Source organism: Poecile atricapillus, chromosome 5 (assembly GCF_030490865.1).
Source record: "Poecile atricapillus isolate bPoeAtr1 chromosome 5, bPoeAtr1.hap1, whole genome shotgun sequence".
Taxonomy (NCBI): Eukaryota; Metazoa; Chordata; class Aves; order Passeriformes; family Paridae; genus Poecile; species Poecile atricapillus.
This window is the reverse complement of record NC_081253.1, coordinates 35,289,421-35,304,380: the sequence shown is the minus strand read 5'-3', so window position 1 is coordinate 35,304,380 and position 14,960 is coordinate 35,289,421. Positions and strand designations below refer to the sequence as shown.

General features: G+C 48.6%; 1 protein-coding gene across 2 annotated transcripts in view; it reads right to left on the bottom strand.

The window, feature by feature from the left end:
* Positions 1–7,238: 7,238 nt before the first annotated feature.
* Positions 7,239–14,960, bottom strand: part of VWC2L (von Willebrand factor C domain containing 2 like) — a 45,926-nt gene continuing 38,204 nt past the window's right edge. For both annotated transcript variants that reach the window (XM_058840015.1, XM_058840016.1), the window contains exon 4: positions 7,239–8,995. In XM_058840015.1, coding sequence (XP_058695998.1) covers positions 8,847–8,995 — 149 coding nt within the window. In that variant the 3' untranslated portion in view covers positions 7,239–8,846. The remainder of the gene's footprint in view (positions 8,996–14,960) is intronic.

Genomic DNA, 14,960 nt, shown 5'->3' with positions numbered 1-14,960 from the left:
CCATCTTTGATTCAGTTATCCACAGAAGAAAAAACAAACCTGCTATCTGCCTCTTAAAAGTTAATTAATGCTTCTGTGATTCACTAATGAAAAAGACCGAGATGAGAAATAGGTGAGCAGTAAAGAGCTGCATAAATTCACCAACAAAGCTGACAGAAGCCTGCAATTGTGTTCTGAGCCTGAGAACACAAAGAAATGGGGTTAAAATGATTTGTGACCAGGAGAAGGAAGAATTTCCTTCTGTTACATGACTGCATGTAACTTTTATTAGTTTGATGTTGTACAGAGGGACTATTTCTCTTGGAAATGGCTTTTTTGGTTAACATTTCATTTTCCTCCACAAAGTTAGTTCTCTTGCAGTGATATGAAACACAGCTCCCTGTGATTTCCTAGCCCCCAACTTTATTAATAGCACTTGTTGTCATTGCAAATGATCTATTTCAGGCCATAAAGCTCTTGTTTTGCAGGTGAGCGAGCCCTCGCCCTTTATCGTGCAGTATTTCCACAGGAGGGAAAAGATGAAAAATTGGTTAATAAAAAATAGCAAGAATAAAACTCATAATAGCTTGCATTGATAGTTGCATCACCTTTGTATCAGCTGCTCTGCTTTAGGAATTTGAGTCTGTGCACTAATTTATTGTCACTAAATTGTCCTGGGTTTTGGCATGACCTATCCCAATACTGCATTTCCAGCCTTTGTCACTTTGGTAGTGTTACTCAGTGCATCCAAAGAACACCTGCAAAAGTACCAAGGTCACTTCTTCCTGCAAAAGGCACAGGTTTCCAGGGTCAGAGTGGTGCAGATTACCTGGCAGTGGATTAATACACATTTATCACCAAACAGATATGAGAAAATCAGATGGAGTGGCCTCCTGCCATGGGAATAATTTCCTGTGGGGAATGAAGATTTTAAGATCACGTCTTGGGAATGGGGAGAGATTCCTGCTCTTCTTGGTGCTGGATGTAGCATTTTCTCATGAGGCCAGTTTTGACCCCTGCATCTTCTCCAGTAGCAGGTTCTGGTCCAAATTTGTTTGTTTGAAGGAAATGTGGCTCAGTTGTTTTCATGTTTGTTTCTTTTCACATTTTCTAACTGCTTGGTTTCTCTCTTCATAGGCTGTGATGCCTCAAGGCTTTCCTCCAGCACTGGTGGCCCCTGCACATGGAGGTAGCAGAATCTTTGCTATGTGTTATGTTCTACTGGTGGTTTTTTTTCTCAGAAGAGTGTTTTTAGTCTCAAATGTAAGGCCAAGTGCCATGACTGGGTAATACTACTTGGAGAGCACATCTGACAAAATGACAGGACAAGTCTGTGGTGTGGGTGGATTTCTCAAAGCCTCTCTGTGCCCTGCTCAAGGTTAGAGGTGCAACAGGCCAAGCCTGGCCAGTGACACTTCCCTTGCTGGGGTAACTCCTTCAGAGGATCAGGAATTCAGGTGTGCATCCACCTAAATTTCTATTTCTACTCTGACCTAACCTGCAGGATCTTGTCTTCCATTCGGGACTTTCTGATTTCTGCTCTTAACGTGATTTCACAGAAGAAAATTCCCATATTTCTGCTAGAAGGCGTCACACTCACGGGTAGCATACAAACACTGGGGGAGTTTTGGCCTAGGAAATGATGATCTGACTTTCTCAAATCCAGAAGGATGCAAGAGAGTAAATGTAAGTGGTGATTTGGTCCCCATGCTCCAGCTGGGTGGAGACAAACCTTGGATCATCTCAGAAGCACCAAGGGGAGCAGGCAGGGAACCCCACGGTCTCATGGCACTTGTGCCATGATTTTAAGGATTGTCTTTCCCTGTGTGCCTCCTGCTCCCTTGCCTGAGGCACCTGCACCTCCTTCCATTCATTGTTTTTCACTCTGCTGACAAAAGCAGTGGGATTTAGGATTTTTCTTTTAGGAGGGCTTAAATATCCCATGGAGCTTCAGAGCACGTTAACAAACACACTTTATTTTCCAGGCACGTCTCCATTTGCTTTCCCTTCACGCTGGCGGGGCAGGGAGGGGCAGTGCTGTTTGTTTGGAAATGCAATTAGCCCAAGTGCGCAGGCCCGCGGCCAAGGCGGGAGGATAACCTTGAATCCAGGGAAAGTTAGGGGAAATTTAAAGCCATCTGCAGCTCCAATGGGTCCCCACACACCCCTTTGGCTCGTGGCTTCTATTCATGCCAATAAAGTGCGAGAAGATTCGCAATACAATGGGAAATTGCTTCTTTGGGTATCACAGTATCTTGACTTAGAAGTGCTTTAACCTTGGCCTCATGCTTCCTGCGGGGCCTGTTTGCTGTGCTGCAGAAGTGCCAACACCAGCCAGGAATGTATAGGATTTTCCATCTGAGTAAAATTAAACCCCGAAACCTTTACCATCCTCTCAATGCCAGACATGCTCTACCTGCATTAACTTGAGCTTAATGGACTGCAAAATGAGCCTTTCAGCGTGTATGGGAGTGGATTATTTGCAGGAGAGCAAGTTCCTCACATTTTTATCTCTTCCCTTTCCCAAAGCTTTTGTCCTTATGAAAAAAAAAAAAAAAAAAAAGAGAAAAGGCAAACACAGCCAAATTATAGGAAGAGAGTTGGGCCCTAGAAGTCCAGGAAAGTGTTTGGGCAAGGCAGAGGGTGCATCCACCAAGTCAGGTAAGTAATGAAAAGAGCAACAACCACTGCTCCCTCTCTCTGAAACCAAACTGATTTTATTAAACTTGGTTTATTAGCCAAGATCTCGGTGGCACTGTTGGGGATGGTACAAACACTCCAGGCCACACTTCTCAGCACCTCAGCTGAACTCCTCACCCTGGCTTTATTGCAGCTTTTCCCAAAGTCCTCCAGGGTAGGCCCTGAGGCTGCAAAAGACAGAGGCTGCTGCTGGTGGGATGCTCCTGTCTGCAGTGTCCACTCTTCATCTCACCCTGTTGCACAAGGGGTGATGGTTTCACACTGAGGGAGGGTCAGTTTATACTGGGTATAAGGAAGATGGTTTTTGCAGTGAGGGTTGCCCAGGGGTTGCCCAGAGAGGTGGAGGATGCCCCAGCCCTGGAAACATTCAAGGCCAGGTTGGATGGAGCTTTGAGCAACTTGGTCTAATGGAAAGTGTCCCTGCTCATTGCAGGGGGTTGGATTAGATGGATTTTAAAGGTCCCTTCCAACCCAAATTATTCTGTGAGTCTGTGATCATCACACATCATTTGGAAGGACAATTTAAAGCCTGGTGATCCCCCTTTTTCACCTGCTTCCTTGGAGTTTTGCCTTCCAGATCCACAAGACTTTTTTTCCCAGACTCCCCAGACTTGGATTTTGGCTGTTTCTCCAAACACAGAGCCAAGGCAGCGCTGGAACACCTGAAGAGACAATCCATAGGGGTAACAGGATAATCCCTATGCAAACTGGGAGGGAGAAAGGGCTGGTGGTTTCTCTTCAAGCTTTCATAGGTTATCACTGTCAAGACAACAGCAGCATGGAACATTGTGTGTGTTTAATGACCAAAAGTACCTTCACTGTGTCCTTCCCAGTGCCAGATGCCTTACAGTCTAAATGAGGATCTTTAATAGTGGCATTAATTATTACTGAAATCCTGCTTTGTCCCAGTGAAACAAGTCTAATAGCTCACACTTGCTGTGCCTCTCTCCCTGTCCTTTCCCCAGATCACCATCTCCTGTATCTGATGGCAGCATCAGAAAGGCTCCTCTCACCTGCTGGTTGGGCCAGCAGCATGGTGTGATGGGCAGAAAGGGTCAGGCACAGGGCACAGCTCCAGGGCTGCTCCATGAGCTGAGGATTGGGAAGGCTGTGTTGGGAAGGATGTTCTGAGAGCGTCACTTGGTGCTGCCATGTCCACACCCTCACCTTCTTTTGTGGGAAGCCCAGTGCCAAGAAAATACCAGCTCACAGCTCACAGGGATGCAGATACCTAATTGAAATAATTAATTAATTAAATGCAGATATCTTCCCTGTGAGGGTGGTGAGACACAGAGTGTCCAGAGAAGCTGTGGCTGCCCCTGGATCCCTGGAAGTGTCCAAGGCCAGCTTGGACATGGGGGCTTGGAGAAACCTGGGATAGTAGAAGGTGTCCCTGCCCATGGCAGGGGGTGGAATAGGATGATTTCTAAGATCCCTTCCAGCCCACACCATTCCCTGATTCTATGAAATAGTGACTCCAGGGGAGCCAGCATAGTCAGAGGACATGAACTCCTGAGAAAGGAGAGGCTTTGTCTGTCTCCTGAGCAGCCATGGCTAAGACCCAGCTGCCTGCCCAAAAGATGAGGCCATGTCTGCAGATGGGTGCAACCATCACCTGCCCCCATGGATGAGACCAGTCAGTGACACCATCTCGTTCTGTGCCATCCCAAAGGAGCCTTGCTTAGCTTTTGTGTTGGGTTTTGTCTTTCTTTCCAATCTCCTAGTGCATAATTACCCTTTGTGGCTGAGTGGGGGCATGAACTGGCATCTTCTCAGAGCAGAGCTTTTTTAGGTACTGGACTTAATCATGGTAAAAAAATACTTTCTTTTAAGAAAAAAATAAAAAAAGGTAGACTACCTGCAAGTACAAATAAATCCATATGGTATATTAGATGGCCCTTGAAAGGTTCCAACTCAAACCATTCTATGATCCTAAATATATAAATACAGGTAATTCCTCTCCATGCCTTCCATCCCCTGTGTTTTAAAAGCTAAGCTTCCACACCACAAGGAAGGTGGATTTTTGATAAATTTTTCATTTTCTCTATTGACTTGCTGTTGCAAACCCATGTCCTTTTGCTATGTAAAGGGCATTCATTTGCCCTGTATCCACATGGGCCCTCTTTCCCCTTTAACAACCACCAAAGAGAAACACTTTATTGCTCTTGCTGTGCTGGAATCCTGGGATTTGATCTTTGCTTTTACCTCTGGCAGAGCTGTGGCTGGACAGGGGTTGCTGCAGTGGATCTGGCAGCCAGGGGATGGTCACCAGGGCACTCCTGTCACTGTGTGCCACTGAAGCCATTGCATGCTGCTGCCTCAGGAGCACTGGTAGGATGGAGAGTACCCAAAGTTTGGGATTTTCCCAGGCTCAGCCTAGTTTGAAGCGTGCTTTGCAGCTTCCTGGGGGAGAAAGACATTGCCCTGCTGTGCTTTGGAGCTGAGTCATTCCCCCTGGGGTGTGCAGGAAGTAATTCTGTAATTATAAAACAATCTTGACTAATGGCATATTAATGAGGACAGGGCGAGGTGATGCTCCTGGGATGGGCTTTCCCACTGCTAGGAGGAGGAGGAGGAGGGAGCTGTACACAGCTGCTGCATTTGGGGGCCAAAAGATGGCATCACAGCAGTGAGGTTTGGGTGTAAGAACAGTAAGAGGAAGGACTTTTCCTGACTCTGGGTCTGTTTTTTTCTGCAAGCTTCACTGTTGCTCCTGCTGAAGGTGTTGCCTCTGAGCTGTCCACTCTCTGACCTGCTCTTTTGCTCCAGTTCAAGTCATTCTGGCTCCCTTTTCCAGCCACATCTGCTAGGCTGTACTGTTTCTATCTCCCCTCATTTTTCCAACCCATCAACTCTACCTTCCCCTACTCTCTGCCCTACCAAGCCCCCGCTCTTCTTTACCCCTCAGCATCTTCCCCTCGCTTTTATCCACCTTCTCTTCTCCATCTCCCACAAATACCTGTTGTATTTTCAAGAGTGCCAGCCTGGGGGCACGGGGAGGATGGTGCCCAGAGAGGAGGTTGTGCTCCCCCATCTGATAACATATGTACCAGGCACCTTTCCCTTCAGCTGGCAGCCTCTGGAAGCCCAAGATGAACCTTTCAACAAGATTAAAGGGATGGTATTAATTGCTATCGATCACGGGTCAACAAATTAAATTGCATCTGCAACTGCATCTCTGAAAGGTCTAAATGAGAAGAGTAGTTAATGGGTCTGGCTGGCCCAGAGCTGTGATTAATTAAAGAAAAAAATGAACTACAACATTAAGAAAAAAAAAGAGTAAGGATCTTGGGATGAGGATGGAATTCTGTAGCGTACTCTCCTCTGTACACAGGAGAGTGCCCGATGGGATTTCATTTCTGGATCCACCCTGGCCTGAGAGAGGCTGATGAGAAGTGGAGTGGTGGCCATGGTTTTTGGGGCTACTGGCGCCCCCAGTGCTGTGGAGACCCACCTGGAACTGGCAATTCTGCCACACAAACAGTGCAAGTTTTCCTAGAAAATGATTGGTGCCCTTCACTTCTCCCTGTGGCCCCAGACCTTGTCCCACTGACGCCCTGGTGCTTGGGGAGAGCTGTGGGACCCCTCAGTGGGACTGTGACACTGCTGGATTTGGGGCAATCAGATTCCCTTCTACAACCTGAGCTACAGAGACCTTGCAGACACATCCATGATGGGATCTGCAGGGCTTTCCCTCACGTGACCCAGAGCATGCTCCAGCTCCCTGGGCAGAATCCTTGGGGTCAAGGGGTCCTTCTCCACCTGCCTTTTTTTCCTTTTTTTTTTTTTTTTTTCCACAGTGCTGTGGAAGAGTGAAGGGCAAAATCCTGAGCATCCCCACGTTCTTTAGCAATCCTCCTGCTCTTCCCATGCCAATCCCACTGGCAGCTGGGAGAAAAGTACTCCTGGGTGGGAATAAGGGCGCTACTGTGACTCCTTGGGAAATAATGAAGTAGCACAGCATGGAATGGAGATGGTGCTTAATTAATAACAAAGAAAATAATAATATGTGGCACGTATAGTGCTGTACTTGTTCCAAGCACTGTACAAACATTAACTACAGTAATTAAGCTGTAATTAATTAGAGTAACTACTAATCAGTGTAAATAATGATGCATCTGGAGGTACCAAATGGAGTTTGTGAACTGAAAGCAAATTTCCATGTTCAGGAAATGGCATAAAATATAAAATGGCACCAGTGAAAGTAATAAAAAAGCAGACGGGGGTTAAAGTGAGAGCCTGGGAGCTGTGCTGGTTCATGGCAGTTCCACAAACTGCAATCCTGGTTTGGCAAAGCAAAACTGGTTTCCTGAGTTACTGCAGAGACACTTCCTGAGCAACCCATCCCATCCATGGGGTTCTCATGGCTGATGATTAGCAGAGTAAAATACACCACAAATATATAATTCTGGGTTTTTTTTTGCTGGTTCACACACTTTTATATTTAACAAAATAATTTTTTAATAATATACTCTTTTACACATCAAATATTATTTCTAGGACCCCTCCCTCCCATTTGTACAGTTGTTTGTTTTTTTTCTCACTAGTTTCAGGCACACTATTGTTTGAAAGTTTTGAAACTGGATAGTCATTGACAGGCAACAGCTTACAAGGAAATGTGGCATCGACGTCTCAAATGGTACCAGCTCGGCCTGCAGGGAGCCAGCGCTCAGCCACAGGACAGCAGTTGCTGTGCTAAGTGCTCCTCCCACCCCTGCCCTCCAGGAAAACACCAAAACGGGGAAGAAATAAAAGTATAAAGGCAAAAGTGTGTATAAACGGAGCCTGATGTGCTGATCTGCTTCGGTGAGGATGCTGTGGGGAGGATTTGCTGCCGTCACTGTCGAGAGCAGGTGCTGGACTGGAGTCTGAACTCTGAACAAAGCAAGCACCACCACCCCCATGGCACTGACCAAAAAGGGAACCAGGCGTGGACAGTGATGGGAAAGGCTCCTGTGCTCAGCTGGGCAGGCCTCAGGGCAGGGAGATGACATTGGTGGCTTTTCTCTGCAGCCTGAGAAAGCAGAAGGTGCCAGTGCTGGAGAGCCCGACGGGGACCCCTGGCTGCTGGGGACCTCTGCTCCTGGCAGGCAGGAACAGAAAGCAGCTGCTTTCCCCAGGGAACCTTCCCAGGAGCCCAGCCCAGCCCTGCTGCACCATGGCTTGCTTTATCCATGGCACTCTGGATGCTCCCAAGGAGAGCCAGGGCAGCTCCCTCCCACTGTAGCAAAGGGTCTTACCTGCCAGTTTAGTGCTGTCACAGCTGTGGGACATTCCTGGAAACCTCCAGAGTGGGGTGATCCCATATGGTAATTGTGACCTGCTGTCGCTGAAGGCAATGAAACACTGCCCTGGGCTCCAGCGAGAGCAGCCTCAGGATGGGACAAGGCAGGTGAGCACATGCTCAGCCCAGGAACCAGGAACAAGTGGGATCCTCTTCCCTCTGCTCCCCCACTGATGCTCCAGCCAGGAATCCCACCCAGACAAGCCAGGGAAGATGTTGCTTTCGTGGAGCACCCATGCAGCTGCTGTGGGCTCTGCTCCCATCAAGGGCACGGTGACTGTGTAGGTGTCTTCGATTTTATTGTCCCCACTCAGTGGAGAAAGTGTAACACAGATACAGCTTCGTGTCTTGGCTGTCCGGTCTATACCTGTGCATCTACCTCAGTCCTGCTGCAGGTTACATTCCAGTTGGGTTTTTTTTTACCACCCCCCACCCCCCCCCCAAATCCCTTTTAATTTCTGCCTCTCTCCCGTCCTTAGTGCCACCTGCGCTTACAGACAATAAAAATGCTCCATCTATTGCTCCACTCACAGCTGTATTGTCCCGACGATCCCAGCTTAGGAAGAGACTTAAAAAAAAATCATCACAATAGCAAAAAACCTTCAAATAAATAAATGTGAAAAACCCCATGATCCACACTGTAGAAAGTGAGAGCAGTGAATGGATTGGCACCTCGGAGGCATCACCGGGCCGGGAAGCAGGGGGCACGGGGAGACCCTTCCTTCCCCGCAGCTACCGATCTCTGCTCGTGTGGCACCCTCGCAGGGCTTGCTGCTGACCCTGCTGCAGCCGGCGGGAGGTCGAAGCCGTTCCTTCATCACCATCATCACCATCATCACCATCATCACCGTCACCATGAGCGGGTTGTTGGCCGGGGGCGCTGCTACAGAGCCTGCTTGCCCTGGCACTCGCGCTTGGAGCACTGTGCCGGCTTCCACCAGTCCCCGTTGTGGCAGTGGCATATGTTGCAGTCGTCCACCTTCACCTCGATGCCCGCGGGGATTATCGTGGTGCCCGCAAAGCAGTTGGGACCTGTGGAAACACACGAGGATAACAGGATAAACACTCCGTGTTTGGGCTGGGGACAGCAGCTCTGCTCTAAGCCTGGGACAGGCAGGGACCCAGTGCCAGCCCCTTGCTGTGCTCTGGCCGTGCCACCACCGCTGCTGAAATCCACAGCAATGCTCCCACCTTGTTCAGTGCCGAGCCCTGCACCCACAGCAATCCCTTCTCTCATTTTTTGGTCGCCCTCGGGCACTAAAGGGAAAATAAAAGGCCTTGAAACTTTCCTCTCTGTTTCTGTACCCAGCCCCAGGGACAAATGGCATTGGCACTCAGCTTTTTCTACTCAGCTGACCACTAATTCAGTACTTCTTTCTCCTTAAATTTTGGCTGCAGGATGGACAAGACCATGAGGACACAGCTCAGCCTTCTCTGCTCCAGCCTGATGAGCCTGCAGGGAGCAGAGCCAATCCATCCCCTACAGCCATTGGCAGCCATGCTCCAACACCAGGTAACCCCAAGGACCCTCACCAGCTTGGAGCTATTAACCAAAAATGATTTATTGCATCACTTCTCAAATAACTTTCTGATAAAAATCTGGGTATTTTTCCTCCAGGGTAATTCCTTTAATATGCTTATTATTTCTTTGGGTCTTTTTTTTTTTTTTTTTTTCCCACATTATCAAAGCTGAGCAGCAAATCAGCAAGGATCTTATTTCCTAGTCATGGAATGGTTGGGTTGGAAGGGATCTTAAAGCCCTTTCCTCCTCCTCATAAAAGCCCCACAAATACCCATTTCCCATCTGTCCCTCTGCAGGCTCTCTTCCCTTCCCCTCTTACTCCTGCACTGCCTAGTGCCAGGAATTAATGTCAGAGCCAGCAGCACACACAAAAAATTCAAGGCAGTCACACTGGTGGCATCGGGGAAGTGTAAAGACATTTGAAAAGTGTTTTGTGGCTCGAGTGCTGCTCTGAAATGTCACTCCTTGACTGGCCACCAGTTTTAATCTATGTCTCCAGTGCATGAGGTGCATTCCAAAGGTGAGAGCATGTACAGACATGAAATTATGGGCAAGTTGTTCCTTAAGTCTTAGGCTTAAGGCTGGGAAAGGGAAACAGGGTCCATTATGAGGGTTACAGGCTGAGCTGTAGCCAGCCCAGTGCCAGTGTCCCATGTTTTATAGTCTCAGAGAGCTATTTATGAATGCCCTGACTTCACTGAGGTGCTCCTCAGGACCCTTTGTTGAACAGGCCACAAGTTCTGGCAGGCCTGGGCTTAACCAGACAGTTCAGGGTGTCTGAGTGTTACTTGTGTTTCAACACCCTCCCAGCTTCATTAAAGGCCCCTTCAAACACAGCTCTACAGCAACATTTCACATCCATCTTCATCAGGCTGGAGAAAGATGTCTTGGATGGCTCCTGCACAGAATTTGGGGTGCCAAGGTGTTCCTCAGGCCCTGGGAAGGCAGACTGCAGCACTGGGAATGTCTGTGCCGCTCCATGCTGCCTCCTCCTTGGCTGAGCCAGCATGTGAATTCCATCAGGACTCCAGGAAGGAGCTGGCTTTTACTCCAAACACAGAGATTCCACTGCACTTGCTGAGCCAGAGCACCGGTGACAGAGCTGCAGGCACTGGAGGAGCCCTGTGAGTAGGGATATTTTAAGGTGAGCTGGGCTTTGAGCTGGACCAGCTCCAAAGAGCCCCTCCAACCCTCAGCCACTACAAACTGCAAAGAACTTTAAAGCCAGGAGCTACCAGCCAAGAGCATGAACAGAACAGCCAAACTCTACAAATGCACACGTGGATCTGTGTTCTTCCTTGCAGGCATGAGGTTAAAGATATCATGAAAAAGTCTGTTTTGGTCACGAGCTCAAGATTTCCCAAACTGACATCTGTCTGGAAGACACTATCCTGGTTGGAAAGGCTGTGATTCCAACATCTCTGGCAACCCACTGAAGTTGTCAGACTTTCCCAGAGCCTTTGAGTCCCTGTGCTGGCTGTGCTCTTCACCACTGGTTTAATTCCCCATTTCCTGGAGCCTCGTGGGTGGAGGTGTGTCAGACCCAGCGTGGGCATCACTGTCAGGTCATTTGCTGCTGATAAATGTGCAGGGTTCAAATGCCATGGAAATGCCACTAAGTGCAGCTAGCTGTATCTGAAGCTGGAATCAGTGCCTGGGATGGCACATTAGTGGGATGCTCTGAGTGCCTGTTGATGTCTGGGATGCCCAGGGTGAGCAGCCTCCACACAACGGCCTGCTCTGCACTCCCAGAGCAAAATAACTCCTTTTCATTGTAATATAAACAAAAAGCTTCCTCAGGTGATTAAAGTGGCAAGGGAAGGGAAAGATCATCTTCCCTCTTGTTGCCCTGCCTATTAAGCACCACATTTGAGAGGCCAGTGTTGCCTCCACACCCACACGTCTCCAGACACAGCTTTTTCTGGATTTACAGCACTGCCAGCCCATTCTGCAGGCTGGGAACAGGTGGGAGGCTGGCAGTGAGGGAGCCAGCAGGTTTGCTCACTCACAGGTGAGTCAGCTTTGCCTCCCAGACAGACTCTGGGGTCCCAACACCTCCCTCATGGGACTCTGGCACCCCAGTGGTGCAGGGATCATGGTCACCCAAGGGTGATGGTATTGGGACTGGCTGATGTGGTGCTGCCAAACTGGGAAAAAGCTTAATTTTCCTTCATCCTGCTTATCTGTCCCTTCCTTGACTGCCCTTCCTCCTCCCAGCTGCAGCCCCAGGTCTCTTCTCCCTCCTGAGCTTCCCCAGGGGGCCACGTGGAAATAAAATAATCAGTAAATACCCCTCATTAATGCCCTAGGCCAGGGAGGAGCAGAAAGCAGACTGAAAAAAGAGATGGATGAGGGGGATGTACTAAAAACATCACCTGCGCCTCTGAGGTCCCCACTAGAGAAGGGATCCCTTATTCTGGGGACAGCAGCACAACAACATCCCTGCCCTGGCCAAGGGACAACTCTGGAAATCTGTAATTAAATGCTAATGATCTGCCCCTCTGTAATTAAACGCTAATGATCTGCCCCTCTGTAATTAAACACTACTGATCTGCCCCTCTGATCCCCGGCATCTGTTGAGTCTGGAAGGACCTGGCAAGCATCTCTGTGTCACACAGAAAATCCTTGGGATACTGCCCCTGCCCCAAAGGGGCTGGGTAAGGCAAAGGGGGAAATGCCAGCCCTGCTGGATAAATCACAGGCACTGCCAAACCAGGCCTGGCTGGAGCAGCACCGAGCATCCCTGGGCTGGCCAGGGACACCTGGGCACACCCAAGGAACGAGCTGTAGTCAGAGGCTGAACTGGGAAAAATCACAGCAATTGGCTTTGTTTTCTTTCTTCTTGGCTTTTAGCACAATGGAGGCAAACGTGACCGGGGGCTCTACTGCCATCTGCCCTCCTGTGGGATGTTCTGCCTCTCTCCTGACAGACTTTACTACTTTTAATTTGGGCCAACACTGCCACTGCTCTGGGCCTTTTCTTTCCCAGTGCTCTCTCAAAATAGCCCCCTCTGCATTGCCTGAGTGAAATGGCTTCTTCTGCTCAGCACAGTGAGCTGGACAGAGCTTTATTGCATCCTCTCTCTCCTGCTGCTATCCCCATTCCTTACAGAGACATGGATTCCTAACGGAAGGCAAAATTTCCACACTGCATTTGTGATAATTCAACTTAAATCCCCATTGCCTGAAATCCAGTTTTACAGCACAATCACTATCAGCCAGCCTCCCCCCCTCCACTTTTTTATTTTTTATTTTCCCATTTAAACTTCTCCCACCTTCACACTGGAAAACTGGATCCTGTTTGTCCAAACTGGGATGCAGCGAGCATGGCACCCGTGGTGAAGGCATGAGAAAAAGAGGCACTCAGAGAGGGACCCTGCACTGCTGCAGGTGAGGTGAAAATATGCTCCAGCCATAAGCAGAATTTTCTGTGCCATGGCACAATTCACCAGGGAGTTTTCCAGAACCTTTGGGATTTATAGAGCAGCTACTGGTGGAGATAACCTCCAGCACCTGGGGATCTGCATGGCTGTGCCACGGGCCTTGGAGGTGCTGTAGCCTTTAAAGCCACAACCAAGAGTCCACACAGCAAATAATCAAGTCCTTTTTTTTTTTTCTCTGCAGCAGAGCTCAACAGACTCTTTTAAATTCTCTAATATTCTTTTTCCCTCCCAATATTTCAAAAGCTCAGGGCATCAACCCAGCGCTGCTGAGGACTGGCCTGAGCTCCTCCCACCGTGGCTGCCGGGAGGAACGGGATGAGACCAAGGTCTGCCAAATCAATGCCGAACCAGAGAATGACACAGAACAGCAGAATGGGGTTTTTAATTATTATTCAAAGGAAGACACTACTCAGAAATATTTGATGACGTGTCAAGCACATCAGGTTACTTATGATAACAGCAGCAAAACAAGAAGCTGCTTTGGGCAAGGGCTGTCATCCTGCTCTTGGTAAAAGCATCTTAAACCACGACTGCGATGATAACAGGACACTAATCACCCGTTTTCCTTGCTCAGGGAGACTGATGGGAGAAGTTTGCTGCTCCCATAGACAGTGCAATAGTAAGATTTGCTTTGCTTAACATAGTTAATACTCATAAAAGCCTGCAGCACTCCAGGCTGTTTGCTAGAACAGCTGTGAAGATTTTTATGGAGATGTATTAGGGACATTCAGATGCTGGTTTGATGGGAGAGATGTAAAAAAATCATATTTGGTTTGTTGTTTGGGGAGAATGATGGAAAATTCTGCAACCATCTGCGGAAGATCAGATACTTGGGTGATGACCCTGCTGCATTGCACCCCTGTTCCAGAGGGAATTCGGGGGCCAGGCTCTCTCCAACACCATGAGCTGATGCCTTGGAGCCACTCGGTGCCAACAGCAGCGTCCCCCCAGCTCCCTGTGACTCCTCAGATGGGTTTTACTGAACTCAGCAGCTCTGCCCCTGGCTTTCAGCAGCTCTGAATTTAGCTTTGTGTGCGCAGAGAAGCAATAAAAGGAAATCAAATGTTAATCAAACAGCAAGCACGGATCACTTCAGGCCAACTGTGATATTCAGATGTGCCCTGAATAGCATCTTACCCCAGACAAAGCTCATCTCCACCAGAACTTCTCATTGTGCAACCTCTGCTTCCAGCAAGAGTGGTAGTTTCCCCTCAGTAAAATATGTTCTTTGAGAGCCTCCCCATCCCTTTAGGAAATAATAAAACTTACTCCAAGAGATTTTAGCTTATTCAGTCAATGGATTCCATCAAGGAGAGAGGTGCTGATGGCTTTGCTTATCTGCCTCGTTAAGACAGCTGTTAAATAGCAGCTCAATTCAGCAGCCATCCCTCAGGGTCCCAAGTGGTGTGCCCCACAATTGAAGTTGCAAGGGATAAATGGAAAACTGGTGTTTCCTGACAGTATTTAGGAATGGATACATCCTGAAACATCCCCCTGGACGCTCGCGTGGCTGAATGAAGCTCGATGACTTTGCTTTTGGAGCTCAACCATGAACACAACTGGGCATGGGGGTTTGCTGCTGGCAGTGTGAAGGCAGGTTTTCCTCTGCATGTCTCCACAAAACAGGCTTCTCCCAGGCTTCTCCCAGGCTTCACCCAGGCTTCTCCCAGGCTTCTCCCAGGCTTCACCATGACCATCCCACACCACAAGCCGTGCAGTCTCCAGCACTGGTGTCTGGTGCTGAAACAACTCCTTTCAAAGCAGCGACCAAATGAGGATGACACTTGGAATCCACACAAGGATGCTCATGGATCTCCAACAGAAAAAGAGGAAAAGCACAGCAGAATCCCCAGGCTCTGTCACAGAGAAAAGAAATTGCTCTTGCCTCTATCTTGGGGCTTTTTCCATGTCCGGGCTGAACTCTGTGCTCAGAAGGGAAGGAAAAGCAGCATCTTGTTTTTAATGATGGCCTCAGTTTCTGGAGGTTAACACCACTCCTCTCTGCTGATCCTGCAGGATCTTTTCAAATGTT